The sequence below is a fragment of the Crocodylus porosus genome, unplaced genomic scaffold, assembly GCF_001723895.1.
Source record: "Crocodylus porosus isolate Cpor-Errol unplaced genomic scaffold, CroPor_comp1, whole genome shotgun sequence".
Classification (NCBI taxonomy): Eukaryota; Metazoa; Chordata; order Crocodylia; family Crocodylidae; genus Crocodylus; species Crocodylus porosus.
This window is the reverse complement of record NW_017728931.1, coordinates 54,004,095-54,031,201: the sequence shown is the minus strand read 5'-3', so window position 1 is coordinate 54,031,201 and position 27,107 is coordinate 54,004,095. Positions and strand designations below refer to the sequence as shown.

At 48.2% G+C, this 27,107-nt stretch overlaps 2 protein-coding genes and 2 long non-coding RNA genes across 6 annotated transcripts in view; 2 read left to right on the top strand and 2 right to left on the bottom strand.

The window, feature by feature from the left end:
• RANGAP1 (Ran GTPase activating protein 1) overlaps positions 1-12,035 on the top strand; it is a 38,547-nt gene extending 26,512 nt beyond the window's left edge. Inside the window, exon 16 of one of the 2 annotated variants that reach the window (XM_019545006.1) lies at positions 11,864-12,035. In XM_019545006.1, the coding sequence (XP_019400551.1) occupies positions 11,864-11,945 (82 nt within the window). In that variant the 3' untranslated portion in view covers positions 11,946-12,035. Of the gene's footprint in view, positions 1-4,111; positions 4,968-11,863 lie in introns of those variants that run through there. The other variant, XM_019545007.1, reaches the window with a different exon arrangement.
• Positions 5,506-25,429, bottom strand: LOC109316727. The gene is made up of 3 exons (XR_002102905.1): positions 25,417-25,429; positions 24,298-24,308; positions 5,506-5,832 (listed from the first exon to the last, which is right to left on the bottom strand). It is a non-coding gene; the product is annotated as an uncharacterized LOC109316727 (long non-coding RNA).
• Positions 13,014-13,556, top strand: LOC109316725. The gene is made up of 2 exons (XR_002102903.1): positions 13,014-13,403; positions 13,439-13,556. It is a non-coding gene; the product is annotated as an uncharacterized LOC109316725 (long non-coding RNA).
• LOC109316722 (chondroadherin-like) lies at positions 13,671-23,509 on the bottom strand. Of its 2 annotated transcripts, XM_019545004.1 has the most exons (5): positions 23,408-23,507; positions 21,561-21,707; positions 18,883-19,338; positions 17,932-18,530; positions 13,671-15,564 (listed from the first exon to the last, which is right to left on the bottom strand). In XM_019545004.1, the coding sequence occupies exons 3-5, from the start codon at positions 19,325-19,327 to the stop codon at positions 14,725-14,727; spliced, it is 1,884 nt and encodes a 627-aa protein (XP_019400549.1). In that variant the 5' UTR covers positions 19,328-19,338; positions 21,561-21,707; positions 23,408-23,507; the 3' UTR covers positions 13,671-14,724. The 2 variants fall into 2 exon arrangements, with proteins under 2 accessions (XP_019400549.1, XP_019400550.1); XM_019545005.1 differs by lacking the exon at positions 21,561-21,707 and having other exon boundaries at positions 23,408-23,509.
• Positions 25,430-27,107: the final 1,678 nt, after the last annotated feature.

Genomic DNA, 27,107 nt, shown 5'->3' with positions numbered 1-27,107 from the left:
CCACTTCCCCCCAGGTTGAATATGACCCGTCCACCACCACCCTCAGCATTTTGTTTGTCTCTATGGCTTGCTGGGTTACTCTTGCAATTTCCTTTCTTCCCTTCTTTCCCTAAAAGAAGGGAAATGGAACATAACACATGTTTCTTTCACTGTTCTTCTAGAACCAAGTAGAAGGGAATCGAAGCTCAAGTCCAGTCTGCAGCCAAAAGTGCTAGTTCAGCAGTCTCAGATTTTTTTTTTCCCCAGGGGAGTACTTGTTTGGGATTCCAGCCTGGTATAGTCTTTGGGAACTTTCTGAAGTCAGCCCAGGTATAGCTTCTAGCGTGGGTGAGGCACTGGCTGCTTGGACTCTTAAGACCTGGTCATTTTGCTCCATGATATCTCTCTTCCTTGCCTCCCCACACCTTCCTCTTCCACCCACACATACACATTGCTTTATCTGCAGCCCCCCCCTCAGAGATCTTCTTTCTGGCTCAGCTCCTAGAGAGGGACTTTACCTCTTTTGAAGAGAATGGAGTGCATCTGAAGTCAAAAGCAGTAAGGCACTTGACTCTTAAAACCACCTTTACTGGTCTACAGCAAATGGTTCCTCCTCCAAAGCCTATGCAGTTTATCAAGATCTTGATAGATTGGAAAGTTGGGCTGGTGCTAACAGGATGAAGCTGAGTGCTGACAAATGCAAGGTGCTACATCTCAAGAAGAATAATCAAAACATCCAAATACAAGATAGGTGACATTTGGCTAGGTGGCAGAACTACCAGGAAGGATCTAAGAGTCTTGGTAGATCACAGATGCAGGAGGTGATAGTGTCTCTCTTTACACAGCACTGGATAGACCTCATCTAGAGTATTATGTGTAGCTTTTGGGCTTCACATCTTAAGAAGAAGCATGTCCTGTTTTTGTTTTTTGTTTCATTTTTTTTATGAAGAGGGGGTATGGGAATAGTAACCAGTGCTGCAGGGATGTTTGCATCTGCAGCTCCCTTCCTTCTCCCTCCTCTGCTGCCTATCTGGGTGGGCAGACCATGCCCTGAGAACAGCAGCTGAAGACTGTCAAGTCTTGAAGAAAATAAACATTCCCCCCACCCCCCTTCTCCATGCTCAGAGGCACCTCTTCTCTCCCCTGCCTGCTGCTCCTGTCTACCCTGTCCTTAAGGGAGGGGGGAGCTCTTGTTCCACTCCAGGTGAGCTGTATGGGAGCTGAAGTCAACCTGGGATACTGGTGGTAGGTGGGCAGACTTTTCTTCCCCAGTGGTGCTCCCTTTTCTCTCTTCCCCCAGTCTGGGAGCAGGCACAGGGAAGAGGAACCTGTCTGCCTACTGCCACCATTGCAGGCTGAACCCAGCCCCTGTGCAGCCTGGCTGGAGTGGAACAGGAGCTTCCCTCACTTCCAGGACAAAGGACACAGGTAGTGACAGGGGAGGGGACATGCCTTTGACTGCAAGGGGGAAGGTAGAAAGGGAATTCTTACTTTCAGGATTTAAAGTCCCCTGGCTGCTGCTCCTGCCACATGCTTAGAAAGTGAGGTTCAGTCTTGCCACTGCATCCCTTTCTAGATCAGGCTCTGGGCACAGAGTTAGAGAATCCAGAGGCAGGTGATTAAAAAATGACTTATAGTCCAAGCCCTTTATCATATGAAGATAGCCTGAAGGAAATAGGCATGTTCAACTTGTGGAAAAGCTGCTTAAGAGGGGACAAGGTGACAGTCTTTTTAAATATCTGAAAGGCTGCCATAAAGAGGAAGAAAATCACCTTTTCCTCTTGCTGCACAGAGCTAGATATGCACCAATGGCTTGAAATTGCAATAAAGTAGATTTAGGCTGGCTATCATGAAAAGCCTCTTTGTTCTTCTAACAGTGAGACAATAGAATAGTCTGCCTAGGGAACTGCAGAATCTCCATCACAGGAGGTGTTGAAGTTGAACTATTTTCTCTCAATCTCTGAAGCTACTTTGTCCTGCTTTTCTCTCTCCTTTGTCTCTGGGCATCTCCCTCTTCAGGACCCTCTCAAGTGCCTCCCTGGCACCAGAAATACCAGGAAGCCTCTTTGTGTGCTTATCTAGAGAACACGTGCTTTGTCAATGTAGGTAACTTCCTCTTAGTTGCTTGCTGGCTCATTACACACTAATAGAGCATCTCTGGGACCTAGAGCTGGGCATACCTACCTAATTAACCTCTTTCCCTGTCCAGCTTTGTACATGGGGAAACTGAGGCATGGATACTTAAACCAGATGTCACAACAAAACAATTATCTGTTGCAAGCACGTACATTAAGTGGAGGTCTGCAGAGCCAAACTGTGCAGTTCAAACTCTCCTTGTCTTGCCAAACAGCACAGGAAGGAGACTTCAAGTCAGATTGCCTGAACAGCATCCTTCTGCCAAAGGCCTGGTTGGTGGAGAACACTATTAAATACATACAACGCTTGAACATAATTTTGAACTGATCCAAACATGAAGCAGATGGGTGCTGAATTGATTTGTTGTGAACTAGTTCAAAGTTGTGTGTGGACCTAAAGCCTTTTGTGACGCGTGTGGGGTTAGTCCTCCAGAAATCCTATACTGCATTGCTTCTCATGCCCCCTTTTCCCACTCCTGTTATAGCTGACTGCTCTGGTACTCAGTCAGACCTTTACTGCCCACTTTGTTTTTTTCCTCCCCTCTCTTTATTGGTGCTTTTATCAGTGGGCTCCCTTGCACTACTTGTTCAATAAAAGTAGTCTTTATAATGAACAGCTGTGTCTTTGTCCCCTGCTTGACTGTAGCTCCTTATCATGTTCCACCTTTCCCCCTCCAGCCCCTGGGAACCCAAAAATGTGGGTGTAAGCACATCTCCCCTCTCCCTGGGCACACCAAGTTGAGCATAACTTTTTGTCTTTTTGTTTTTGAATTTCATTGAACATACATTTTTGGGATGAGATGGATAGGTAGTGGTTAGTCAGACCAGCATGCTGTTTTCCCCCTCCCCCAACGCACAACTCCAATCATTTTGGAGGCAATGAATTCATATGGTTCGAAGAAAATTCACCTCTGAGATGCTGGGCTTGGAAAGGGATTTGTTTTTACAGGGGGTAGCTGGGGAAGTTATGTATATTAAAGACTTAACTTAAGCAACCTCTATATGTGTGAGCAGAATAGTAGTAGTAATAGGTGGTGAAATAACTTATTTTTCATCCTTCCCTGAAACTTGTGTTGCTATAGTTTTACTAAAATAATTGATTCCAGAGCCTCTTGTTCACAAGGCTTTATGGCATGAGCTGATCAGTTGTAACACTGAATTTCAGCCCGTGCGAGTTTCCTCCAAAGATTCTAGCATAGGTTAGAATAGGTAGGCAAAATGGCAGGTTTGGCCAGCAGCCGGACTCCATTTCCCAGGAGCCCCTGCCTGTGTTGCTGCAGCCAGTTTCCATGTAGACCCCAGGAGGGGCAGGGCTATGACTGCTCAGGGCCTGGGTTTCTACAGAGACCAACCCAAGCAGCACTGGCAGTGCTGGGCAGGGAGCTGATCTGGGGCTGGGATTTTATGGTGTTGACAGTGTAGTCTGGAGCTGGGACAAAGCTGCGGTCCATTTCCTGCATGCCCCGCAAGGGCAGAGCCATGGTTTGCTGCCTGCGTGCCCCTGCCCGGGGGCCGTGGGCAGGAGATCACAGCTCTACCCTGGCTCCGGACCCTGATGTCACCACCACAAAACCCTGGCCCCAGCCCCGGAGCAGATCACTGCCCTGCCAGTGCTGCTTGAGCCACTGTCCATGAAAATCCTGGCCCTGCGCTGCCACAGCACCCCCCAGCTCTCCATGGAAACTGGGTGCTGTGAAATGGAGTCTGTTGCAAGCCAAACTTTGCCCACCCCGGGTTAGAACACGGGACTAGGTATATCAACAAGTAGATTTGCTTTGGTGTTTTGTATGCATCTGAGGTACTGTCTGAGTAAGGAGGAGTGTGTTACATCCATAAGAATTCAGTATAGGCTGACTTGATTTCCTGATACTACTCATTCCTGAGACCCTTTTGTTTTCTTTAAAGCTGCTTAAAGAAAGTAGTAATCTGTTTTTTCAAGGCCCAGGTACAAGATAGTCTTCAAGCAAACTTTTTTTTTTTCTCTTCTATCTCCACAGGCCTAACCGTGCTCTGGATTCCTGCTCTTTTGCCCGCCACATTCTGTTGCAAACACTTCATCAGCTGTAACAGAAGCGTAATGATGTCCTTTTCCCCTTCATAGACTTCATCAGCAGAGAGTTCTTAACTGGATGGCAGGAGAAAGTTTCGGCTTCTCTGGAAACATTCTCTCCGTCTCACTGGGATATCTTTACATTTGTTTGTTTTTTTTCTGCTTCAACAAACTTGGAGGAATCCTGCTGACTCTATTTTTAAATTAAATTCCCCACTTCCAAAGCAGACTCCCTGGTCTGCAGAACAATGAGCTCTGCTAGAATGAGTCCTATGGCTCCTTGCTCCACATGGATCAGAAAAAATCCCTATTTGACTTGAGCTCAGTATTTCTGTCCTGTTGTGTCCATACCACCATCTTACAAGAGGTACCATACTTGAGGTTTCTCTGGAGTTGCAGCAGAGTCTGATCCCTACTAAGTTTTGTTTTTTTGTTTTGTTTTGTTTTGTTTTTTGAGTAACCATGGCTCCTGTATCATGCTGCCCTCTACTATTGTAGAAGATAATAGCAGTGTTTTGCTGCTGCTGCTTCTCCAGGTTTACCAGATTAACCAGCCCCCTGCTGCTGTTCCAGGACTGAGGCATGTTCCTCCTTGTTCTTAGTCTCGCCATTGGAGGGTGCTGTGTGGCCCATCTGAATTTTAACATATGGCCCCTCCGACTGTATATTAAGTCCCCTTCCAGTGGAGCTGACCCTGGTGGTCTTTGCTTATGGAAGCAAGCCTGTTTTGTTGTGATATTGCCATTACCTGCATTTTCCCCCTATTTCTAATTAAAATAGGCTTGGTTTGGAAATGAGTAGAATCAGCTGAATGCATATGGAGTTAAATATTTCCTTTCTTCCTTCCTTTTGCTGTCCCAGTCCCATGTTGCAATAGGATCATGTTCTCTCTTATATGTGAATGTGGGACAGCTTAAATGGGACAAAATAGAGGTTTTGTAGTTGAGGATACTTTGCCCTCAGTCTTGGAGCTGAAAAAACGCTGTTAGTAACAAGAAATACCAGAGGGACTTAATTCTATTAAAATACGGGGGATTATTTACCTGCAACTACAAATGACAGTTCAAGGTCAAATTTTGTCTTTGTACTAACCCGTGTCCCCTCACATATTCAGGTCATTGGGAACTGCATGATATGTTTCTACTCATTGTAAGTGTTTCCCTCAGGGTAGAAAGGGACAAGAGGAGATGTCTTCCATTAATATATCCCTCAGTTAATTCTCTTGGTAAGGTTTCTGGTCACCAGTGTAAAGAAGCTGCTCTTGGAATTTTTCTCTTTTACTATGAAAGCAGAGAAGTCCCCTCCATTTCCTTCTTGGCACAGCTGGAAAGGACTGTAAGTTCCAGGCTGGTTTTTAGTGGTCTACTGCCTATGAGGTAGGGATTAGTTGAGTAACACATTCCCCAAGTGGCAGGAGCTAAAGACGGTAAAGGTTGGGAAATCTGGAGCTTGTCCATGAGGCCTTGGGTGTGATAGCTGGTGAGAATAAGAAAAGATTTTTCCTTCTCCAGGAGGTCACCCATATCCATGTCAAGCTTGATGATTTTTCTGCCTTAGCAGGTGTCATACCACATGTGCCTCACTCTACCTCTCCTTATGTTGTCAGCACACAGCACAAAGGATAGTATATATTTCCTGTTCTTCTCAACTGCTTTGCTTCTAGATAGTCTGTCCTCGCCTTTTGAAGTCTGTTTTCCCCAACTTTAATTCTTTCTTTCTATGAACTCCCTGAGAGTGGTGTGATTTGTTTCCACTTTGGGGTCCTTGATTTTTCTTTCCTTTCTGTTCTGGCCTAATGGGCATCTCTGTGTTTCATGACAGATGCAAACATAAGCTATTCCTCTCTTATCCAGGGGTCTGGATTTCTGAAGGAGGTGCAGAATGCTGTGTAGAAGACCTCCCCTTTTAGAGGAGTGGAGCTTTTTATCTGCAAGGCTCAAGCAGTGCCTTCAAGACTGGTGGGGGGCTCTTTTAACAAATTCATGGTCAACAAACCTGCCCTCATACAAAAGCACATATACTGGCCCATATTCCAGGCAGGCATTCTAAGTTAGCCCTCTTCTCTGTTCATGTATTGGCTATACCCGAGTCACTGAAAGTGTCAGTGCTTTCATTTTTCAGAAGCACTTTTCTGTGACGCACTCTTTCCAGCATCTTTTACTGACCAGGCAAAATAGCTGATGTGAGCAGATATACCTCACCTTTCCAAACTTTGTCCTTCTTGTTCTTTCCTTTCAACAACTGTGTTTGCCCCATGATTTGAGGAGCTGGCTGAGAGAACCAGTAGGTGCTAGGTACCATCATAGCCAGTTATACTATCTGATTCAGGTTGCTGCCCATTACCAATTCACCTTCCTTGTCCCATCTCAGGGGACTAGCCCCAGGGAAAATGGGAACTTCTGCTACATGACGGTGGGAAGAGGTTTTGCCACATCATTGGTATGGTGGTCCTATGATCTTGCCCTCTCCACAATAAGAGAGACTGGTTCAGATCTTTCAACCTTCAGGGCAGTTTCATATTGCCACCAGGCCCTCTCATAAGAAATAACTGCAATTTGCATTGGGCCAGATCTATTATCAGTACAAGGGGCTCCTGGGAGGCTGAATGGAAGAATGAAAAGCTGTCTCCAAATGCTTTGCAGTGCTGGTGGCCTGCATCAGGAGAAAAAACATGTTGGTGTATTGCCTAGATTTCCCTTTACCAGTCAGCTCCAAGCATGAAGATTCTCTGCTGCTTTTCACTATGTGGCTGTTCCAAGCGCAGAGTTGGAGCATTCAAAAGCTGACACCTTTTTTGAAGACTGGGCCATTTCTAGTGTCCACCCTGGACCCTGTCAAGAACAGGCTACATCTCATAAAATGAGGCTCAGTAATGACTGGAACTTTTGCCAGGGTGGTCTCAACCTTCAAGATGTCAGTGAGGACTTATCTGTCCATCCTAGGTCATGCAGCCTCTTGCACCTTCATGCTAAACTTTACCTCAAATGCATGCATACCTATGTCTATGCATTCCTCAGGGAAACCTCTCCAAATGGAAAGAACAATTCCTTTTTGGTTTTATTCTCCCTTACGTGGTAAGAGATTTCCTGCCCCCCCCCCCCCAATTGCCAGTGATAATCATAACAGATATTTTCCTACCAGTGTTATGAGGCTTAGATGGATGACTTAAGACTAGAGTTCCTGCACTTTTTCAAGGAGAAGCTTCATATCAATGTCCTGGAGCTTGGGTCAGTACAAAGTTCATGATAGGAGTTTCTAAATAATATCCTGGAAGTATTGCATTCTCTTTACAGGCAACTGTAGATCCTCTGGATCATGGTGTACATGTAAGAGGTCTAGTCAGGTGCCTGATGAATCTACTTGTGGCTGATGACCCCAATTCAAGAGTGACACAGCTTGTTACAAGTTTCACAAGTCTATGTATTGTCTGAGTTGGAGCCTAAGTTTACGGCATGCGGCTTCCTTTATTTCTCACTTTGCTTCCATTCCCTGGATCAGTGGTTCCCAACCTTTTTTAGACTTCAGACCAGCATGGGAGCGGGATGGGATGCACAGAGCCGGCTGCCTCCCTCTCTGGGCTGCCCTACTGCCTAGCTCTAACCCTACATGTGACTGCCGGTGGTGGAAGCTGCTTGCCCAGGTGGACAGACGGGGGTCTGAGCAGAGGGGCTTGTCCCATGACCTGGTGGCCAATCCTTTGTGGCCTGATGGTTGGGAACCTCTGCTCTGAATCAAAGCCACTTCATGTTTAGCTGCACCACTGCCAGATGTTGCCTCCAGATTGGATGGGATTCTGCACACTCTCCCAGCTTTCTACACTACTGTTGAACACCTTTGTATCATTTTTGTGCACGTGATACTGCCATAAAGGGCAGCCCCACTTTCTAGAGCCATCTCAAATCTCGCTGTACAAAATATTCTTTAGGATATGGCCTTATCCCATTCTTCTGATGTGGGTGAGCCATTGCAACCTCCTCTTTTTGATAGTGGTTTCTAAGTGTCAGTCCTGTGCTCTCCAGCACCTCTGTGTGTGCTACTTTGTCTTCCCACTTTATTTTCAGGATCTTGCACAGGCATCTCATGTGGAATCTGGTCAGTCCCCTGATATGTCTAATGCATATAGTCTATGTTTTTGAACCATAAAGCAGGGACGACAGCACACAAGTCTTGTAGATTTGCATCTTTGCTTTTGTTATTCCATGCATATTCTATAATAGCGCAAAATTCATAGCTGCCTTTTTGATTCTGTTAGTTTAGTCTGAAGGGCAAGATTCCTGCTGATCGTAGAACCCAAGTAGCAAAAGCTGTCAATGACGCCAGGAGATTTACTCTACAGAGTGATATCAGGCACTGGTTATTCCACTCCTTGGCACATGATCACAGTCTTCCTGAGGCTAACTGTCAACCCAAAGCTCTTGCATGACGCAGAAAATCTGTCCAAGAGATTGTGCAGGGAAGATTCACTGTGGGTAACCGAAGCCACATCATTGGTAAACAGGACATCTCTCGGAACCAGCTCTTTCACCTTAGTTTTCACTCTAAACCTTGTGATGTTAAACAAGCCTCCATCTAGTCTAGTTTGAAGAAAAATGCCATCATTGCTGTCTTTGAATGTATGAAAAAGTAGGCATGAAAAGTAGATGTTAAAGAGCCTGGGGACTAAGACACAACCCTGTTGCTGATATCAAAGGCATTTGATTCTTGTTTTCATACACTACTTGCCTTCATATGTTGATGTAGTGAGTGAATGATGTTTAACAGTTTGGCCGGGGGGACAACCCAATTTCTTCAGAACCATAAAAAGGTCCTATCTGACTGTACTGAAGGCCTGCATCAGATTGATGAAGGCTATGCACAGTGGTATTTGTTTTTTTTCTACAAGACTGAAAAATATCACACCAGTGGTGGAGCATCCTGAGCAAAAACTGCATCAACTTTCAGGACAGAACTTTCACCTAGAGATTGCAGCCTGGGGAGGAGTATCATGGGAGTGACAACTTTTCTGACATTGTTCAACAGGGAGGTGACTTGTAAATGCAAGAACTCTGGTCTTCCATAGAGAAACTTCAATGTCCTGCAGCTTGGGTCAGTACAAAGTGCACAATAGGAGTGTCTAGATAACCTGGAAATATTGCAATCTGGACCATGACATACAGTACTACTGTTTATATTCTACATTTAAGAGTGAGAAGGCTGGGGCAGTCAGCCTCTGGATTGAGTATGTCCTCTATCAGATGGGTATCTTTGGTGCATCGTCCAGAGACTTGGAGAATACCAAAGTGGGTGGTCTTAGCATCCCTGCACCACAAATGGAAAACAAAGAGCTCTGTCTTTTATGCCATTTTTATAGATTGAGGTTGAATTGTAGATGCCCTGATTTTGTTTTGTCCTTTAACAAGAAGTGCCCTTCGTTCTGTTTTGAAGCAGGGTGAAAGTCGATCCTCACTCCTTGTCTGATGCTTTTTTCTTATCCCATGGTCACAAACTATTTTTTGCCTTCCTGCCCATGCCTCTTAATTGTGTAAATGCTTTGCAAATAAAGACAAAATCCTACCTGCCAATCTTACTAGCTTTAGCCTGATCAAGGCACCCTGCTCCAAAACCTTTGGATAGTAGTGAAAAGCACTAGGACGCTGGCAGCTCCTACAATTTCTTGCTCAGAATCAAGAAAGGATACTTCACTGTGACAAGCTCCAGGGGTGCCCTAGTGTCCCAAACCCTTCCAGCTGGGGTCTACATCTTCCCCTAGACGCCAGGTTCCCTGGACACCTCTTCTCCCTTGGAGGCTTCTTTTAAATCCTTTGTCATTTATCTACTCATCTAGTTGAGGAAGACAGATGTCACTCTGCATTTCCTCCTCACTTGAGACCTGTGTTGTGAACATGGGTGTCTACACTGATGTGCCTATTAATGGATTTTTTTCCTTTGAAATGCAATTGGCTATTATATATGAGTAGACCCTCTCAAAGCCTCTCAGCCAGACTTCTTACACTGGAGGCAAGATACAGGAACTGGTTGTTAACTAATAACATGAGTTATGCTGGTCTGTGAACCAACTTATGCCCTGTTAAGTATGCTGATTCTAAAATATAAAGCAGTCTGATATTAGGTACTTATGGTCACTTGTGTTTTGTAAGTGGCCCAGATGAACATAGCTTATTTTCAGCTGTCGATAAAGACCACACATGATGTTAGATCCAATTTTGGGGAGGAATATCTTTTTATATAAAAATTATGTTTCCTTGTACCCTGTGACATTCACCAAGACAGACCCACTGCGCCATGCAACATGAATATTGGATGACTTTTAGTAGTGGGGCAGTCCTGTTTCTCCCAAGTCAGAGACCTTCTTATTCATTGCCCCCAGCTTCCAACCAAACTCTGTTGTCACCTTAGCAAGAAGTGGGTGAGATTCAAGTATTAATAGTATAGGAAAGATTTGCCATCTTCTAGCTGGATAAGGTATCCTTGAGGACTTGCCCCAAGTTCCTTCCTTACCTTCAACCATACATCAGCCAGCAAATCATCTTATGGCTTTGTCCCCCAAGCCTCATTCCTTTCCAAGCAGGGACATGCTTTCACATGATTGACGTGAAAATATCTTTGTCTTTTTACCTATGCAGGATTCAGCCTTCCAGAATCTCTCTAGCTGGCTGTTTTGTTCTTCCAAAGATGTAGTAACACTAGTTCAGAAACTGTTCAGCTGGGTGTATACTGTGTTTGAAGTGTGCCCTGTAATGGCTAAGGGTGGTCATTAATTGGTGGTGGTCAGAGCTCATTCCTACAGAGATTCCATGACTTCAGTAGCTTCCCAAAGGAGTGTAGTAGAGCTCAGGCCATTTAGATCCCAGCAGCAGGTTCTTGAACTAAAAAAATGACCCATGCAAAGGGCATTGCTTCTCTGTTCAACTAGAGCACAGCAGCTGTCCCATGCAGCTGTTTGGGGAAGCTTTGCAAGAAAAGCTGCAGCAAAGAGCAGCAGTTTGTGACTCTCTGCTGCTGGATTCTTAACAAACCCTCATCTTGGCAGGGGTTTTAGGAACTTCTGCTCTCAGCATGGCGCACAAGGATGTGCAGGCTGTGTTAACATAAATACTGCTTTTAAGCAAGTGTTCTGGCTACTTTCCTTTTTGAGGTGCATGTGCCTTGCAGTGAGACTGCATCAACCACAGCTTGAGTTCTGATTGCTGGTAAGCAACTCCCCTTCTCTTGGGTGGCTTTATAAGGACAAAGGGTCTGGCCTTAGCCACTAGTACTGAGCTAGGCTACATGTTCCCTGAGGTACAGCTTTCCTGATCCCCTTCTCCAAGCTGTAGAGTGCTGTGGGTAACAAAAAAGCGCTGACCACCTTGCTGCTGTCTAGTGTCCTGGTCCTTTGCTTAAGTCGATTTTATGTTTTGTGAAGCTTAAACTGCCCCATTTACTGGGGAGGATTGTACCCGTGCCAACTTTGTCCTTGTGCCCCAATTTCTTCAGGAGCTTCCCATCTACTGAAGGGTCAAAGTTTCATAGTTAAACCCTAACCAGCAAGCTTGAGGAGGTGGTGTTTATGCATACCAGTACTCCCAGTTGGCCTTTACCCTGGAACTCTTGGGCTAGAGGACAGGGGCTGTTGCTCAGAAGAGAGGAGAGTGTCTTCTGTCCCTGAATATGCATGTCCTTGCTAGTTGCCTTGGGTACAGATATTCTTTTTTTGTAGCTATGGAAGCACTGCAGTTCTATACCTTAGCACACAAGGGAACAGATCCTCTCATCAAGTATGTGACAGAAACCCAGGTTAGCCCATCACATTTGTGTGCTATGTCATCAATTCTGTAAGTAAGCAGCTGGAGCACAACAGCTCAAAATAAACCACGCAGGCTGTGTGTGGATTTCTTGCAGTTGATAGTTTCATGATGTATACTAATGTCTCTGCATGCTATACCCATTTTACAGAACCCGTTTTACCTGTTCTTCATTAATGAAGATGTTGAACAATACAGGTCCAAGGACAGAGCCTTGGGAAACCCTACTGGTCACAAGGCACCACAACGATTGACTTCCATCAATCACCACCCTCTTGGTCTGACCACAGAGCCAATTCCCCGGCCAGCGGATTGTGGTGGACCCGAGGCTGCAGTTGACCAGTTTTGCCAAGAGTGATCATGGGATACCAGATTTTCAAAAAAGTCTTCAGTCAAGATATATGACATCGATCTCTACGCTAGAGATCGATGTCATATATCTCTACTCTACTGTGAGTGGAGTCAAACTGCTGTCCTGGAGCAGTTGCCTTTACCCATCATACCTGCATTCAGATGAGCGTGGGCATTTGTTTCTCTAGGGACAAGTAGCACACCTTGTGGCACTGCTCCTTGTTCCTGGGCAATGCCTGTGCCACATGTGCTCTGGGATGTGGCAGGTTACCCGGGGTGGGGTAGGGGAGGCTCGGGCCACCAACTGTGCTGCCCTAACAGCCTTACCTGGGGACGGTGGGGAGCTGCAGCCATGGCACTTCTGCAGCTAGGAGCCTGGCTGGCAGTCGGAGTGTGGCTCCAGCCAGCCAGGCTCTGGTTTTGGGCAGTGTGTGCTGCCCCTGCATCTGCCACCCTGCCTTTTTTTGGCTTGGGTTCTTTTGATCCTGAGATCTTCTGGGGTCAAATCCCCCCACCATGCTGCAAGGTAGCAGCACTGAAAACGCCTGCGTGTGTGGTGTGTAGTGCCACAGACAGGTCTACAGCACCACATACCACACTTTCATGCTTGCCTGGATACAACTTCCTTGCTCCATTAAACCAATTCACCTGGTGCCAACAAGGAGGAACACATTTCTATTTAACTGATTTTTAAAAGCTTTATTGGTCCAGCAAAACATAAGGAAGGCTGGAAGTGGGGGTGGGTAGCATGATACACAACAATCTTTGTAAATCAATGCACAAATGATTATTTCATTTTGCAGTAAAAAGGGAAGGGTATGGCAGCTATAAACAAAGGTGATGTTTGCTTTTTTTTCATTGTTTAGTCCTGGCCCTTTTAGGCATTACTCAAACAAATCTCTTCTCTGCTTTTAGTGCCAGAAAAGTGTTCCTACCCACTACATCTACTGAAACTTCAGTGGCAAGGCTTGGGGAGTTTATCTTTTTTGTTGTTTACACCTACTGGTTGAAATGCTTTAATGGATTCATAAGGCAACATTTTCCCATTGCCGCTTTATTGTGTTTGTATTCCAGGCTGTCCAGCAATAGTAACTTAGGTCTATAGTACCTACTGGGAAAGTTTGGCTGAAAGACGGGAGGCAAACTTATTGCAGCTGTTCCCAAGATTTTTGGCAGAAGGGGGAAGATGAAAGCATTGACCCAGGGTCTTCCACATCCCAGAAAAATGTAGGCACTGAACTGCTGCATTGAAGGTGGCACCAGCATGTTTTTAAAAATGAGAGTGATCTCTTTGCATTCTGAGGCACCAACCAACTTTGATATGACTTAGGATCAGCAGCTCTGGTTTCAGTCAAATTAGACTTAATCTTTACTCCACCAAGAGAATCTCTGTCCTTTTTGGTTGGTTAACTTTGTCTTACCTCTGCAGGCTTTTTTTCTTTTTTCTCATTTGCACCTTTTTCACCCTACTAAGGAAGTACCAAATTAGAGAAAGAGATGGAGTGAGCAGGTGAGAGCTCTCACTCATCATGCTCATGAGATTTTCAGTCTGGCTGCAGCTATATGAAGAACAACCCCTCTCAGCCACTGGCAGTTTGAGTGTCTGGCATAAATCAGTCAGGGTTGGGATTCTAGACCAGCGGTGTTCAACCCCTGCCCTGCAGGTCCAATCCAATCTGCAGGGCTGTATTATCCAGTCCCTGGGCCTGCCTACAGGCCTGGAAATTTGGTGGCAGGGGAGCAGTGGTAATGAATTGCTGCAGCTTCCAGAGCCACAGCAATTACTGTAATTCTGCTGGCATTCCCATGCTGCCAGATTTCCAGTCCCGAGGGAGTGCTATGGCCCAGATCACACCACATCTGGTTGTGCTGTACGGAGTCAGGCCAGCATGCCAGATTGTACCTGTGGACAGACCCCTGCTGGATCCAGTTGCTATACTGACCCCAACTGCAAGATCCAGCTGTGGATCAGCCCATGATCTTCATCTGGCCTGAAGGGCTAGAAGGTTGAGCACCATGATTATTGATTATCACTGGCTGTGAAAGCAGGAAGATGTGTTGCCTTGTGAATGACCTAGATACCTGAACAGAGCTTGGGACACCTTTTTGCCAGTTTCCAAATGACATGTGGGGCATGGAGTTCTGCACAAGCCTTTCTACAGCAGGGTGGTAGAAACTGCACTGTAAGGCACCTATGCTGTAGGGCACAATCCTGCACAGGAGAGAAGACAGGCCTGTGGTATTGGGCCTATTTTATATCAGTTTCTAAGGATCTGACTGACTTTATTGCATCAGTTGCAAGGGTTGGCTACAAACAGTTCAATTCACTCCTTGGGTTCCAACAGTGGTTTGTCCTTGGGGTGGCTGGAAGGCCTGAGGGTCTTATTCCTGTTCAGCCATTGCATCTCACAGAGCAGCTTTGGAATCAGAGAGTCACGTATGTGGGGGTGGGTGGGAGCCAGGGTGGGGTCACCAGGGTGCAGTCTACTTTCTCCTCTGGCCACTGGCTGGTAGCTGTCATGTAAACATGCTGGTCGTCATCCTCTATGTTCTCATAAACTGGGCCCATGGTCACCTTGGCTTGGCTGCTGCTGCTGCTGCGATGTGGGAATGACTCATCTTCATCATAATGGCGTTGGAATTGGATTGGTTGGGCCCGTAGTCTATAAATAGTGACCACTGCTAGCACCACCAGTACTAGAAGAGTGACGGCGACCCCAATGCCCACCGCAGTGTGGCTGTGTCCGAGTGGGGCATGGATGGGTTGTAGATGGCCTGTGGTGTGGCCTGCTGCACACTGCTGGGGAGCAGGAGCCAAGCACTCCAACAGATGCTCATTTTGGGGGATGACACAAACTCTGTACTCAGTCCCTGCAAGGAGACCATGGAGCTCCACCTCAGGCAGCTCACCTATCACCCGCAGCACCTGCTCGTCCTTGCCCTCCTTGTATCGCACCTCAAACTGGTCATGGTCTCCAGCAAAGGACCAAGCAACTACTAGAGAAGTATCGCTCTTTGGCCTGATGCTGACGCTGGTGATGACGCTGGCCAGGCATGGGTCCCATCTCACCAGTGGGTGGTTCTGGGAGGCAGTTAAGTGTGTTGTTGTAGTGCCCCTGGTGGTAATAAGGGCTGTAGAGGTAGTGGTGGTAAGTGTGGTGGCAGTCTGTGGAAGAGATGGCACAGTGGCTACGGGTGTATTATTCTTGGCTGGGTTCACGGTTGTGGAGTCTGTGCCAAAAGGGGGGCAAGTCAGTTTCTGTAGCTAGAAAGGGAGGAAAAGAAACCCAGATGAGAAATTTCCTCTCCTATATCAATGCTGCCTTCAAGCAGCACTATCTTCTTGACAGTATGGGCAGAGAGAGATCCTTTACTGACAAGCATGGAACAGCCCAGTCGCTCTGGGTCACAACACCAGACACAAATGGGAGGTTACTTTGTGGGGAGGGTAGGATTTTAGGACCAGAAGTGAAGAGTAGATGATCCAATTAAAATGGAGGGGGAGAGTGGTGCTGGTGAGATAGCCAGAGATGAAGCCAACTGGAGTATATTCTACTATTAGGCCAGTTCCTCTTATGAAAACTGTCTTTAGCGCTGTTGTTTGCAAGAATGTTAGGGCGACTACATGTCCCTTATTTAAGAATGACTCCATCTCTGGGGTGAGCCCTGACCTGCTTTAGAAAAGCAAGCGTTTTCCACACTATTTTTATAAACTATCCCTTTTGTATCCACTGGTCCCCCAAGGGAACAACCTGCTAGCTGAGCTGGTCAAACTGGCAGGGGAAGTCTGACTAGCTCTGCTGGATCATGGCTGAATGGATGTGGCTCAGCTTCCCACTGAGTTGATCACATGTCAGAGGTCTGCTCTTCCCACTGAGCTTGAGGCCTCTCTCTCAGCTCTCCTACCCCCTCGGCTCTGGCACAGGCTCACTGCTGGCCCAGCTACCCCTTCCATATGCAGCTGGCTCCTGGCCCACGTGGACAGACTGCAATGCTGCCCAGTGCCCATCTCCTTTGCACTGCAAGTAAAAGAGACTGAACAGACCTTAGAGGGAGCTAAAGGAAGGGGAGAAAAGATGCCTAGAGTGAATGCAAGAGAAGGAATGGAGGTGGAAGATGTGGGAAATAGGCAACAGAAAGGGGAGATCTGGACCATCTTGGACACTGTGCCCACGTGAGCTTTTATTTAACAATGGCACCAGGGCTCTACTAGCTTAGCTGTGGTGCAGGAGCCCCTAGTGGAGATGCTTTTTTTTTCCTCCCCCCCCCCGTTTTTTTGCACCGGTCCTAGAAGCACTGAATACCAGGTCAATGCATGGAGTGGATGGAGCAAGCTCCAGTTCCACCACCCAACACCAAAAAGAATCTGCTCAATATAGACCTCCAATGGAGGACATATCAGAGAGAATCACCTGCCTTGGGGAACCCGCCTATGTGGTCACGCTGCTTCCCCTGCCAGGTGGAGATGCATCATATGGAAGAAGAAAGGGTTTTGGGGATAGTGAACTTACCCCACACCTCTGAATAGACACAAGTTCAGTCAGTGGCATAATTAGGGCAGGGCAAGCAGGCTGTGAATTGTTCCCTCCCCCACTCCCTGGGGATGGGGTTTGGGCAGCAGCAGTAGCCTGGGAAGATAAATCCTTTCTTCACCCACTCCTGCCCCTCCTACCCTCCCATCCCTCTACAGAAGCGGGCATACCCCTAGGCCTCCCCCACGCCCAGGGTGCTCACTGAGCTTGCTAGACCTTCGAGCTCAGCTAGCTAGATCAACATGGGGGAGTTTGGTAGCATAGCTGCACTGGGCACAGAACATGACCTCTTCATGCCCTGAGCCTACACGGTAGCGCCTTCAAAACTTCACAGTATTGAGTCCGCCATAAACCACAGCCTGCCATTCTCTGCCCAGGTCCCTGGAATCCAGGATCTCCCAAAATGGAGAATGACCTTTGACCTCTTCACCCACACCCCAACCCAACAAAGAGCTGTTCCTTACAAGAGTTAGGAAGGGAAGTGGAAAAGAGCAGAAGGAGAAAGGAAGGAAACTGAGCCAAAAGCACAGAAAATAGTAGGCCGCTACCTCTTTTATTCCTCTTCACCAGCTGCCAAACCTGCCATGGAGGCATCCTCCTGACCTGCAATACACTTACTCCCTCCAAACTCTGAAAGATTAAGCCCAACTGTTCTTAATACCCCATGGCCCTTCTTTCCTTGCTGCTCCCTCCCCACACTTTGTACAAAAGGTTAATGTTAATCATATTCTCTAAAAGCTTTACATTTAGGCAGGCTATGGGGTAGACTGTCCCCCTAGCAGCTGACTCACAAAGAATACAGCTCAAACCTGGAAAGATCTTCATTCCTGGGGAATGGGCTGGTAGAAACCAAAAGCCAAATTTAAGCTTTTCAGGGGCTGGGGCACAGATGGTAGAGGGTCAATATTCAGGAAGTGGAAGCTATCAGCTCATAAGATCCAGCCTGCAATATATTTGTTACATCTGTCTCCTCCAATTTAAGGTATTGTTGCCTTGAAAAATAGCCCCCTTCCCACTGCCACCAGGCCTTGAAGTGAAAGAGAGGAAAAACTTGGCTTGAAGGCCAAAGACCAGCCAGCCTGTGAACACCAAGTACTTACTTCTAAATCCACGAGGAGCTGTCCCTGCAGCACCGTCGGAGAGCTGCATTCAACAGGGCTGCGATCCTGTTGGGTCACCTTCTTCTGCCAGGTCCGAAGCCAGATCAAGCTGCAGTCACAGCACCACTTGTTCTCAGTCAGATACAGAGTGGAGAGAGACCTCATGGAGGCCAGAGACGGGAGCGACTCCAGGCTGTTGTTTCGCAGGCTCAGCACCTCCAGCCTGTGCAGCCTGGTGAAGGCCAGTGCAGTGATCTTCTCCAAGGAGAGGCTGTCTAGAAACAGCTGGTTCAGCGAGCGGAGCCGCCTCCCAAAGGAGAGCGATGTCAGCTTTCGGATGGGGTTCCCACTCAGTTGCAGTATGGAAAGCGTGATGGAGGTGCGGATGACTGTGGGCACGCTCTCCAGCTGGTTCTGGTCAAGGCGGAGCGTCCGCAGGCTGCGTGGGAGGATGCGGACTGACACATTGGAGATACGGTTAGCAGTCAGGTAGAGCCGACGGAGCTGTGAGAGACCACCAAGGGCTTGGTCAGAGAGCTCTACTAGTAGGTTGTTGCTCAGGTCCAGGACACTAAGCTGCTTCAAGGAGGAGAACACTCCTGAGAGAGAGAGAGAGAGAAAAACAGTGAGAAAGCGAGGAGTGGGGTGGGGGTGCTGCTGCAGCTGAAATCCTATCCCAAACTATTCTGTGTTCAAACAATCTGTGATCAGGATGCCCCTTGGTCTCTGTCAGTCCTGAGTTCCCCTCTCTCATTTTTCTTGGTTAGGATAACCCGTATCATGTATGTGCAGGAGGCCTGGTGGCAGCCCTATCTATTCAGAAGCACTGGGGCTTTTGGAGACCCAACGTTTGGACCAGGGATGAGAGGGTAAGAGATGCAGGGCTAGCCATTCTCATTCTTCCTGTAGCCAACCCTTACTGATTCTGGTGACCTCTCCATCTGGAGATACCTGGCGGGAGGTAGGTGATCTGGTTGTGCTGCAGGTGGAGGAAGATCAGGTTTGTCATGTTCACAAAGGCATCCTGTGGGAGCTGCTCAAGGAGGTTGTTGTCCAGGTGAAGGTGGTACAGGTTCCTGACACCCTTAAAAGCCCCCGATGCCACCTGGAGGATATGACTGCTGCCCAGGTAAAGGCTGGTGATCTCAGGAAGATCCGGGAAGAAGCCTGATGACAAGATACCGAAACTGTTGTGCTGCAGGTCAAGCTCCACTGTGTTATTGGCAATGCCAATGGGGAGAGCTGAGAGGCTGGCATTGGCACACTGGACCAACCGCTGCAACCAGGAGCAGGAGCAATTCATGGGGCACAGAGTGTCATCCGGGGAGGGCGCGATGGCTGTGATCGGAGTCCACAGCAGTGGCAGAGTGAAGACTGTGATCCAGAGCCCCGACATGGTGCCCTTGCCTGTTGTATAAAGCAGGCAGTGAAATAGCAGGATGCATGTTGCAGAAAGACTTGTGAATAGCAAAGGCCCACCATGATTGTCTCCCCATCCCAGCCTCATTATATTGTTCAGGACTCTGCCCAGAACATGTCTGTATCACCTATTGCTAAACTCAGCACTGGCTAGATTCTCCTTTCTACAGTGAGGGGGTTGCAGCTGCTAGGGATCTTTCAGCTAGGTTTGGGGGTCTCTCCAAAACGGGTCTTGTGGTCAGACTGCTAGGGATCTCTTGCCTATGGCTAGGTTTGGAGCAGCTGAAGCAGCCTGGCCTGAGTTGGGTTTCAGGCTAGGGCTCAGGTCAGTGTTAGAGAATGGGCAAAGTCTCAGGCTGTGTTTATGGTTGGACCTCATAGGGTTCCTTGAGCTAAGTTGATGGCACAGGTAGGTAGCGTTTTCAGGCTAGTGCTAGGCAGGGTGGATCCTAGGGCTCCCCCAGCTAGGTTTGGGATGTGGGGAGTTTCCCAGTGGAAAGGGTAGGCTCAGGGATGGCCACATTCCTTTTGCTAAAGTGGGAATTGTAGCAGCCAAGGAGCTTGCTCTGGGGTCTACTGCTCAGCACACCTCCTTGGAAATTAGGGCAGTTGACACCCTGCCCTCTGGCCTCCAAACTAAGTCAGTCTTGGCAGCCACCTGATCAGTTTTTTTTCCCACCCTTTTGCATTCGTGACCTTGCAGCACATGTCCAGGTTTGTCATCTTGCACCCTTTGGGCTGTTGTTTTGCCTGTGTTATGGGAGCGTTATTGTCATTTTGTATTTTCCCCTGGTCCAATCCTGGAGCCGCCTTCAGCATATGTCACTGACCTGCCCTGGCTTCCCCTCCCATCATCAACTAGTTTAGCTCATTGAGAGCTAGGAGAGGACAAAGTCCCCAGACCAGATGAAGGCTGGCTAATACAAGGTGTACGTGGAAGTGTGGAAGGAATTGCAATAAGCAGATCGTATCGGCCTGTCCAGTCCAATAGCCTGCTCCCAGCAGTAGCCAGTACCAGATGTCTCAAATGCCACAGGCTAATGACACCCATATTGCTCCATGTCCAGAGCTGCAGAAACTTGGTCTTAAACATATTGGATGACATCTGGTCCCTTAGCCTCTCTGGCATGTGGCAGGTGTAGACTTGATTGCTACTTTTCTTTTTCCAGAGGAGTGCTGGTATCTGAATTAATTACTACCCCAGCACAAGGAAGGTCCAGTCAGTCTCCCTGAGCCCTCCAGCGAGATGCAGCCTCATTAGGAAGGAGTCTGAAGTTTCATGCTGCTCTCGCAGGCTTGGAGCACTGCTGAGGCCAGCCGGGGGCCCATATTGAGTGCTCCACACATCTGCTAAAGCAAAAGTCTTTTTGTTGCTAATATGGAAAGGCTTCTGGAGTTTAAAAGAGGCTTGAATATTCACCAGACCTTGAGCAATTGATTCGTAACAGTTCAGACCAATACACTGCACCCTGCCAGTGCAATGTGATATAACCAGGAGAAAAAGGTTTGTAGTAAACCAGACTGGCCAGTGGGTGGGGTAGCTTTTCCTTCACTTCTCTCTGTTATTTTATTTTCTTCCTCTGCCCCGTTCAGCCTGCACCTCCTAGCCCTCTGCCTCTGTCTCTTGAATCCCCTCATCCCCTACACTGGATCCCCACTCAGCTGCTATAAATCAACCATTCTTCATGACTTTACACTAGCAGAAGACCCAGCCTGGGTCATCTCCCTGCCTACTTCAGTTTCCTTCCTTCCTGTTACATCCCTGACCCATCGCTGCAGTCTCTCATGCCCTCTTCTCCTTCTGCCAACAGGTCACTCTCCCTCACAAGCTCCTGAATGGAGGTTGGGTTGTTTAGCCTGAAGCAGATGGAGGGGACAGGAACGGCTGAGGGCCTGGGCTTCCTCCTTTTGTTCACTCGTGACAAAATAGGCCCCTTGGAAAACACTGACTTGGCAATCTGGCTAGCAGGAAATGAAGACCTGGTGTCCTGCTCTCTCCCCCTAGTACAATCTTCTCTTGTTTAATGGATGGCTGTGGGCAGGAAAGTGACCGTTGTAAAATGGCTCCATCTTGCTTCAACATAACTTCTCCAGGGACCCTCTGCTCAGTTTGCTAACAGAGCCCCTGTGCTGCTTCCAAGGACCTCATGAAGCCAGTGCCCCTCTGGCAGGGGGGTGGCTCCCCACACTGCCAGCTGGCTCACGCCTACCTGAATTGCTCTCTGGCAGGCTTGACTGGTAAGCAGAGCAGCTCTCGGAGCCCAGTGGACTGTCTGCCGGGCTGGCAGGTAGGACGGTCAGGTAGGACAGTCATCATCACAAGAGTTGTGACTCATGTGGACTGGATCTAGGGGCTGCTATGAGAGGGAATACACAGGAAATCCCAAGATGAAGGCCCCGATAAAACCTGACTCTCTGCTCCTTACAGGCTTTGTTGAATCAACAAAAAATAACCAAATGTCTGTAGACCTCATCCCCTCTGAAGTGCTCTCCCCACTACTGCCTTGGGGGCAGCAGCACTTGGACTTTGCTTCCTGAGCTGAATAGATATCGGTGCAGTAGGGCTGCCAGCACAGATAACCCAAACAGGTTCCTCCATTTGGCTGATAATGCTCCCATGCCAGATCCTGCTTCCAGAGAAATCTGGAGCCACTCTACAGACGCTGAAGAGTCACTCTGGACCCCGTCAGCACCACTGGGAGATGGATCCAACCCACCACGTTCACCGCACTCGGCCTCCAGAGCCAGGACTGCGGTGATTCGTAACAGTGGAAACAACCACTGCAGCTGCTCCTCCTGCATCCCAGAGGGAGGTCAGGGACACTTGGGTGCCTTGGGTAAAGAGGAGGACAGGGGGAGACCTGATCCCCCACCCTTCGCTGTATCAGAGGGGAAGCCACAGCTCTCCTCCTCAGCTGATGCAGGGGCATGTCCCCCTCTTGCTGCAGTCTGCATAGCCTCTGCATAACTCCACCCTCTCCCAAGGACTTGGCTGCTCTGCTCCTTCTGCCACATGGAAATGTCTTAGTAACAGAAGGTGGGCAGAGGTGGCGCTAATGAAAAGGCCCCTGTTCAGCCAGGCTCAAAGCAAGCAAACAAGTGTGTGGGCCAGGGCAGGAGGCATCTGGTTAGTTTCTTCTGCTCAGTCGTGGAGCTGGTCCATGTGAGATGAGCTGGGGCTACTCTGGCTCAGACTTTGGGGCATGGGTGAGGGAGTAGGGGAAAAGAAATACAGCCTGATGTTTCCCTCCTTGATCCTGCTTGATGCTCCCCTGGAAGAGGAGGCCATCTGGGGCATGCAGCCAGAGAGGTGGAAAAGGCAGATGCAAAGCAGAGAAGCATCCACTCACCAGTCAATTTGCTGCCCTCAGGTGTCCCCCTTCTGCTTCCAGCCAGTTCTAAGCCTCCAGCTCCCCGTGTCCCCCCTGCTCTCCCGCCCTAGGATCTCACCCATCCAGATACAAATCTCTGCACTCTCTACCCTGGGCATCTCCCTCTCCATTTCCTGGGCGTCTCCCTCTTTCCCTGGCCTCCACCTCTCTTGAGCATGGCTCTCTCCCACCAAGTCTCCCTCCCTTGTGGCCCTGGTGTGCTCCTGTTTTGTCTCCAACACAGAAGTCTTATCCTGCAGCTCCTCTACATGGGAAACTCTCCATAACCCACAAGACTAGGCCCAGACTGTAGGTGTAGGTGGGTCCTGCTCACTGGTTCCTCGCAGCTTTCCCCTCTTGTTACTGCAAGCTCTTTGAGGCAGAGATAGTATTTTCTCCTATGAAGCTTCAGGCTCATCCATGGCTGATTGACAGCAACAGCAGGACCTGGGGATTCATGTTCCTGCCTTACCTCAACTGACAACAACTTCACTCATTTGAAATATTTGCAGTTCATTTTCACCATTTCCTTCAATCACCGACCAAAGCAAAACCTGTTTCCAGCAGGCGGCTCCAGTTGTGCAGTAATTCCCCTTTCCACCTGTCCTGCCTTTACTGAGCTTTCCCACACCTGCACTGACATCAGAAGGGCCACCTCTCGCTGGACCTTCACCTCCTCTCCTTACCTTGTCTTGAAAGTTGTCCCGGTTGTGGGGTACGTGCTGATCCAATGCTTTAGCTCTTCTCCAAGCGCCCCATCTGGTGCTGCAGCCAGCACAGCCACTGCTGTGGTGATTCTTCCCCCTTTCAGCTCAAATACATCCCACAACCCAGATGAAGGAAGCAGTGTCAGGACGTGAGTTGCTTCCTCCAATTGTTCGCAGTGAAAAAGGATACAGATGAGCTGGAGAAAGTAGAGACAACAGAAAAAGAAGGAAAGACAGACAAAATTTGACACAAAAAGTTTCAAACACCTGATGTCCAGTCTAGCCCTCCTCTCTCCTGCTGCCTTGCTTGCTAGAGAAAATAAACCACGCTTGAAAACAATGTCCTGCCCTTGAACCAGGCCAAGCCATCATGCTGGCCAGGCTGTGCAAACCATTCCAGCTGGGTTCAATGCCAGATTCAAGAAGTGTGCTCAGGATCTGTTCTCATTGCCCAAGCCACCCTCTCTTCTCGGCTGCATGTCTCGCTACTATCCCCCAGGCCTTTTGTGCCTCGCAACTGGGAAAAGGCAATCAGGACTTGCAGTAAAGATGATCTCTTTTATTAGACCAACAAGATTTTTGCAAAAAAAAATTTTTAATTGCAAGCTTTTGGGCATAAACACCCTTCTTCAGGCATTGGAGAAAAGATTGTAAAAGTTCTCCTGGGTAGAAATGAAAGTTCATGGAAGGCACTTGAGGGGGAGCAGCCCAGCAAGGGCACATTACAACTCTGCACTGTCTCTGAGATTGAACTGAAACAGAAGTGAACAGACATTTACCTTTGATTCAGGAAATGCAGCCACATGCCTGCAGTGGCTCAGGCAAGAAACAGGAGGCGCTAGAACACAGCTCTCTGGATGTGTGTTCACGTCTCTTCCTGCTGCCCCCCAGTTCTCTGGGATTTGCAGTCCAGAATTACAGCAACAGGACTCTGCAAGGTTGCTCATTCTACCTCCCCATCTGTCTCTGCACTCACTGCCAGGTGTATTCTAGAGGTACAAGCACCTTGACTATCACACCTCACACCCTTAATATGCCTCGACCCCCAGCAGTCTCAGAGACTGGAGCTCCTGGTGTGTGTGTGTTTCCCCCATCCCTCCCTGGGACTAGAAATTTGGACTATTTGGTCTATAGAGTAATTGAAGTTGTGTGAGGAGCTCTCTCTTGCTGGGAGTTTGTCTGAGCCTGGCCAGACACAAGACACACGTTTGCTGAGGCTTGCCATAAACGGCAGGATCCAGTCTCCTGTCATGCCCCCACTGGAGGTGAGTTGGGCTGTCTTAGGGCCACTGAGCAAGCCAAAGCTTTCCCCTCAGGTTCCAACTTGCGCTGTACAACCTGAGCCATGGCATGAAGTCAGACTGGATGTGAACTCATGCAGCAGTGCACTGGTATCTGGGGCAGCTGATGTTTTGTCATTCATCTTGACAGCGTAGACACCAATCCCTGAGGGTGCTCTTTCAGGTGGTATCCCTATTAACAGTGGTAGTGCAGATCAAAGCACCTGGGAGGAAAGACAATCACTTTACAAGGACTTGGGTAATCTACAGTGAGCAGTTTCACAGCTGGGCATCACAGGGGTGGACCTTGGGAGTGCGTTAGTTATTCTTTCCAATCTGACATCTGTTTAGCTGACCAGCTTGGTTTGCTCCCTGTTTGCATGAGTCAAGCTTGGCATTGTAGAAGACATAACACATATCTCCTTTCTCCTGTCCTCTTTTTGGAAATCTGTATACAGTCCTGGTGGTGTATGCACAGAAGATGCCACAGGGACACTGTTGCTGCCTACAGTAATTCACATCATTAGTTGAAAATCAGGAACTGACTTGGGTCCCCATCTCGTGCAATTTCACTTCCTGATATCCAGGGTGTGTTTGGGGCCGCGGACAGGCAGCCAGCTTGTCCATTTTGTACTGTTTCAACACGGAACAATCAAGGGAGACTCCTAAATAGGGGCAACCTGATTTGATCTGGGTCCTCCTAGAAACTAGGTTGCAGTCTCTACACACAACTCCTTTTGCAAGAAATTCTGAGTAGACGTAGGAAAGCCACAAGTCTTGGCCTCTACTGACAGCCAGTCAGCTCAGCCATGGAGACTAGAAAGCAAAAGGTCATCCAGCTCCGTGAAGAGTCAACAGATCTAAGCAAGTCTAACAACTACAGGCCTGGTTAAGAACGCTTGTTCCTGTCATCAAGGGCACACAAGGCAGCGATGTGGCTGGAGCATCCCATCTGGTCACCTTTGACTCCTTAGCCCCAATGACCAGGTCCCCATTGACAGCTGGGTCACTTGGAGACAGCTTCCAACACAGGGCAAGAGCAGAGCTTGAAGTCACCAATCTGGAGCCATAGCAAGAGGCCTTCACTGCCTGCCACCAGCCCTCAGTTCTCCACAGCACTGCTTTTAATCTGCAGAGTGGTCATAAGTCTTCCTCCCCAGCTCCACTGCAAAGCCATGCTGACATCCATCATATCTCGCTTGAAAAACAAAGGGTCTGACCCTGCAAAAGCCTCATTCACACAAGGGATCCCAATGGATTTCCCTCCCAAGTGAAAGCTCCTTTCCCACCTAGCTAAGAGCCTACAGGCAAGGGGTCAGCCTATCTGCCCCTGCGTACTGTATAGGCTTAACATTGAACACAAGCAGCTGAATTTAGAGAGCAGCAGCAGCAGCCACCAGTGCTAGTCCAGCCCTGCCATGGACACAAAGAAGCCAGTGTTATGCCTAAGGGTGGGGAGGGACATGGCCTACCTCTCAGCTTTGGGCATCAGGAGGGGGAAGGAAAAAGCAACATCTTGTGCATGTATTCTCATTGCATTGAGATCTCTAACCCCCCACTCCCTCTTGCTGCCTGCATGGGAAGACACGTCACCTCTGCAGAGTGGAAAATTCCAGCTGTCTCTGCTGTGCACTGTCCCGCTTAGGCAGATGCAAGCAGAGAAAGTTTGCATCCAAAACAAGCAGCCTGTATTTGTATTGCTTTTGTCCTCCTGCCCAGCGGTTGGGGTGGGGGTGCTTCTGGAGGGCAAACTGCTGCTGCAGAGCCCCAGCTTTGCCTGGCACTGTCCCTCTCCCTCTGACATTACCCTTTTGCTTTTTTATTTCATGCACCAGGCAATTTTAGATCATTGCGTCTGGGTTGCGATTATGGGAACATTGTTTCCCCAACGCCTTTGCACAACAAGAAATCTTTGCAATTACAACTCTGCTAGGGGGCTTTTATATTCTACCTCCCCACCTTGATAATGAATAGATGTAAAGAGAGATTGGACAGATGCACATACTTGTTTTCTTCTTTAAAATAATAGTATGGCTGGGATTTTTACATATGGCTCAGGGCCCAACCCTTTCCTAATTAACAGTGCCAAAGTGGACTTAGGTATCTGCATGCAACTCTGTTCTCCCCAGCCTGAGATCTGGAAAAAACAATGAAACACTTCTCCTTTTAGGATGCACTGTTCTTAGCCTTAAGACTACAACACAAAAGCAGTGAGGAGGCAGTGGACCCATCTGCCTGTTAGAAATATTATTAAAAATGCATTATCAATAGCAGATTTAGAAAAAAACACAGCTGCTAGCCCTCCTTGTCTCCTTAATGGGAGAGGGAAGGGGGGGTTGGAAATTGAAGGGAAAACTACCAAAGGCTCTTTGTATTAAGTATCACTCCCTCTTTGCTTT

What these genes read in the sequence shown, in the direction of transcription:
- LOC109316722 (XM_019545005.1), bottom strand. Translation starts at nt 19,327, where the DNA reads ATGTCGGGGCTCTGGATCACAGTCTTCACTCTGCCACTGCTGTGGACT. An exon ending in GATCACCTACCTCCCGCCAG is followed by an intron (nt 18,531 to 18,882) that starts GTATCTCCAGAT and finishes TCTCTCTCTCAG; the next exon opens with GAGTGTTCTCCTCCTTGAAG. An exon ending in AGCTCCTCGTGGATTTAGAA is followed by an intron (nt 15,565 to 17,931) that starts GTAAGTACTTGG and finishes CTCCCTTTCTAG; the next exon opens with CTACAGAAACTGACTTGCCC.